The sequence below is a fragment of the Onychomys torridus genome, unplaced genomic scaffold, assembly GCF_903995425.1.
Source record: "Onychomys torridus unplaced genomic scaffold, mOncTor1.1, whole genome shotgun sequence".
Taxonomy (NCBI): domain Eukaryota; kingdom Metazoa; phylum Chordata; class Mammalia; order Rodentia; family Cricetidae; genus Onychomys; species Onychomys torridus.
In genome coordinates, this window is record NW_023413299.1 from 147987 (window position 1) to 150889 (window position 2903).

Here is a 2903-nt window from a genome sequence, read left to right on the forward strand (position 1 = left end):
TCTAGTCTTCAACTGCATCTAAGATCTCAGAACAATATAAGGTTACCTAAGTAAACTGGAAATGCAATGTAAGCAACTTTTAAAACTCTGGAAATGACAGAAACAGCTGTTTGCATGGACAGTCATCCAAAGTTCCCCTGTAACTTTGGGTCGTCAATGCTTAGAGCAAAGGACATGGTCAACAAGACAAAGCAACACCCTACAGAATGAGAAAAGATCTTCACTGACCCCACATCTGACAGTGGGCTGATATTAGAATGTATGAAGAACTCAAGAAATTAGACATCAAAATGCCCAACCATCCAATTAAGAAATGGCCTATAGAGTCTCTTGCTGCAGCAAGATGTGTGGGAGCACCAGGAGCGTGAGCTCAGAACGTGACTCTAAGGGTTGTAAGTAAATGGCAGACAAGCCAGACATGGGGGAAATTGCCAGCTTCGATAAGGCCAAGCTGAAGAAAACTGAGAAGCAGGAGAAGAACACCCTCCTGACCAAAGAGACCATTGAACAAGAAAAGAGGAGTGAAATTTCCAAAAATCCTAGACTGGAGGATTCCCCCACCCCACACCGTCATCTCCGAGACCCCCTTGTGATTTGGAGGAAGAGCCACAAGCTCCACTGTGAACCCGGGCACTCCACAGGTCTCTGAAGGGGGCCCCCACTAATCAGACTGCCAAATTTCACCAGTATGCCCTGGTATATTATAGAAACTTACTTGTATAATTGATGAAAATAAAACACACCTCGTGGCATGGCTTTTCTACATATCTCTCAGTATGACTGTGTCTCTCTGTTTGTTTCTTTGTGTGTTTCTGTCAGTTCTGTTGGCTGAAGAAACAGATCAAAAATGAAAGGAGGAGTAAGCCATCCCAAGACCACAGCTACAGCTGCCCTTAGGCAGAGCACCATTTCCTGCAAGCTCATGGGCAATGCCAGGCAGCACTGTGGTGACCCTGTTTCTGGCAGTAGCTGTGGCTGTGACTTGTGGCAGCTGGCTCCACTAGTGCTAAGACTTTGTGGGTGCTTCCAAGCCTCATCTGTAATCACCAGTTCCCCTGTAATAACTAATAACTTCCTCTGGTCCAAGACCCCCTCACCTAGGCTTAAGACCTGTGGTGGTATTGTGTTGTCCAAAATATTGTTCAGTCTAATAAACTTATCTGGGGTCAGAGTACAGAATAGCCACAATGTTAAACATAGATGTTAGGCAGTGGTATTACATGCCTTTAGTCCTATCACTTGGGAGGCAGAGATCCATCCGGATCTCTCTGAATTGAAAGCCATACTGGAAACAGGCAGGCATGGTGACACATGACTTCAATCCCAGGAAGTGATGGCAGAAATCAGAAAGGTGTATATTCCCTTGCCCGCTGATCTTCCAGCATTCCCCTTAATAACTAGCCTCAGGTTTGATTTAATTAATAAGAAGATTTAAAATTCAAGCTATAAAGACCTGTGTCCTCTCCTTGGAATCCAGCATCCTTTGGCCCTAACCAAGTAAATCAGAGGAAGCCCAAACTTCTGGCTGTTCCCTCAGCCAGGAGAATGGAATAATTCCCAGAGCCAGGTGCTGGTTGCACAGAGCAAAGAGAAAGTTGAAGGGACTCTAGCCAGCTTGAGCATGGCAAACATGCCTCTGGCAGGCCTTGTCCACCTCCCCATTCCCTCTGCCTTGGTAAAAACTGTTAGATTACATTCCTAAAGCTAGCCACCAAGGTCTATTCCCTTATTTGGCCACTTCCTTCTCCTAAGGCTGATTACCATGGTCCACCTATCAAAGCATTGAAGTCCAACAACAAAAATCCCCTTGTGGCTGCCCTATTTAACATATCCAATCAAAATGAAACACCTTATCCTAATGGGAAGTGTCCCCTTTCACCTTTATAAACTGCCATTTGCCTATGGGCCATATCTGTATCCTCTCTATCCAGAGGCAATCTCTTGTCCTCCTTCCCTCCCACAAGTATTCATTCCCCTTTCCCTTGTTCCCTTCCCCTTCTCCTTCATCCTCTATCTCCTGTCTTTGTCTCTTATTTCCTGCCCTTTTTCTCTCTGGGGCAAATAAATATCCTTTATGCTGAGAAGTTGGCCTTGAGGATCTTGAGCCAATACTGGCTCCTTCAGAAGTAATTTCCCAGTTTAGTAGGTTTCTACTTATGGAAGTTCTCAGAAAGTTTACAGTAGCTGAGATTCAAGCCAAAGACTAAGAAAGAAAGAAACTTTCCCATGAGGTGATCACTGCCCTTAGCGAAACAGACAAGAGAGAAAATGGGTGAAATAGATTAAGAGAAGGGGTTCAGGGTTTCACCAGCATCATTTGATGGGGCCCTGAGTGCAGATCCATTGGAGTTTAAGGGGAAAAATATCCATAAATCTCACTGCTCTGTAGGGTATATGGCCGCCTCACAGCTCTGACCACTGATGAGGAATGTAGACTGCTAACAGAAGTCCATTTTAGAGTTCCTTCAAGCCCAGAAGTACAGCGTCTAAGCCAAGAATCCTCATCTGGACATAAACTGCAGCTACAACCTAGAAGAAGGTCTATTTCAGCTGTCCTAAAAATACCCCTCTCATATCAATCCATGGGTGGTTGAATACTCCTGGCTGTGAATAGTGGGATTGACTGAGAGAGCCAAGCCTCTCTGTGCCAGCACTGGGGGTTATTCAGCCTTTGCAATGGACTGAGACTGAACAGAAGCACTTTAAAGCCTTGAGAAAGGTCCTGGCTTCTGCCCCAACCCTGGCCCTGCCAAGCATTCCTAAGTCATTCCACTTGTATGTGAGTGAGGCCAGAGACATTGCCCAGGGGATCCTCACCCAAAGCATGGCACACTTAAAAAGAACAGTAACAAATCTGTCCAAGAGACTTGACCTAGTCACAGCTGGATGACTGGCATGTATAA

At 45.4% G+C, this 2903-nt stretch overlaps 1 protein-coding gene across 1 annotated transcript; it reads left to right on the forward strand.

Moving 5' to 3' along the window:
- Positions 1-400: 400 nt before the first annotated feature.
- LOC118576243 (thymosin beta-10-like) lies at positions 401-649 on the forward strand. Its single transcript, XM_036176563.1, has one exon. The coding sequence runs from the start codon at positions 401-403 to the stop codon at positions 647-649; it is 249 nt and encodes an 82-aa protein (XP_036032456.1).
- Positions 650-2903: the final 2254 nt, after the last annotated feature.

Excerpts from the sequence above, each read along its gene's own strand:
- LOC118576243 (XM_036176563.1), top strand. The coding sequence starts at position 401 with ATGGCAGACAAGCCAGACATGGGGGAAATTGCCAGCTTCGATAAGGCC.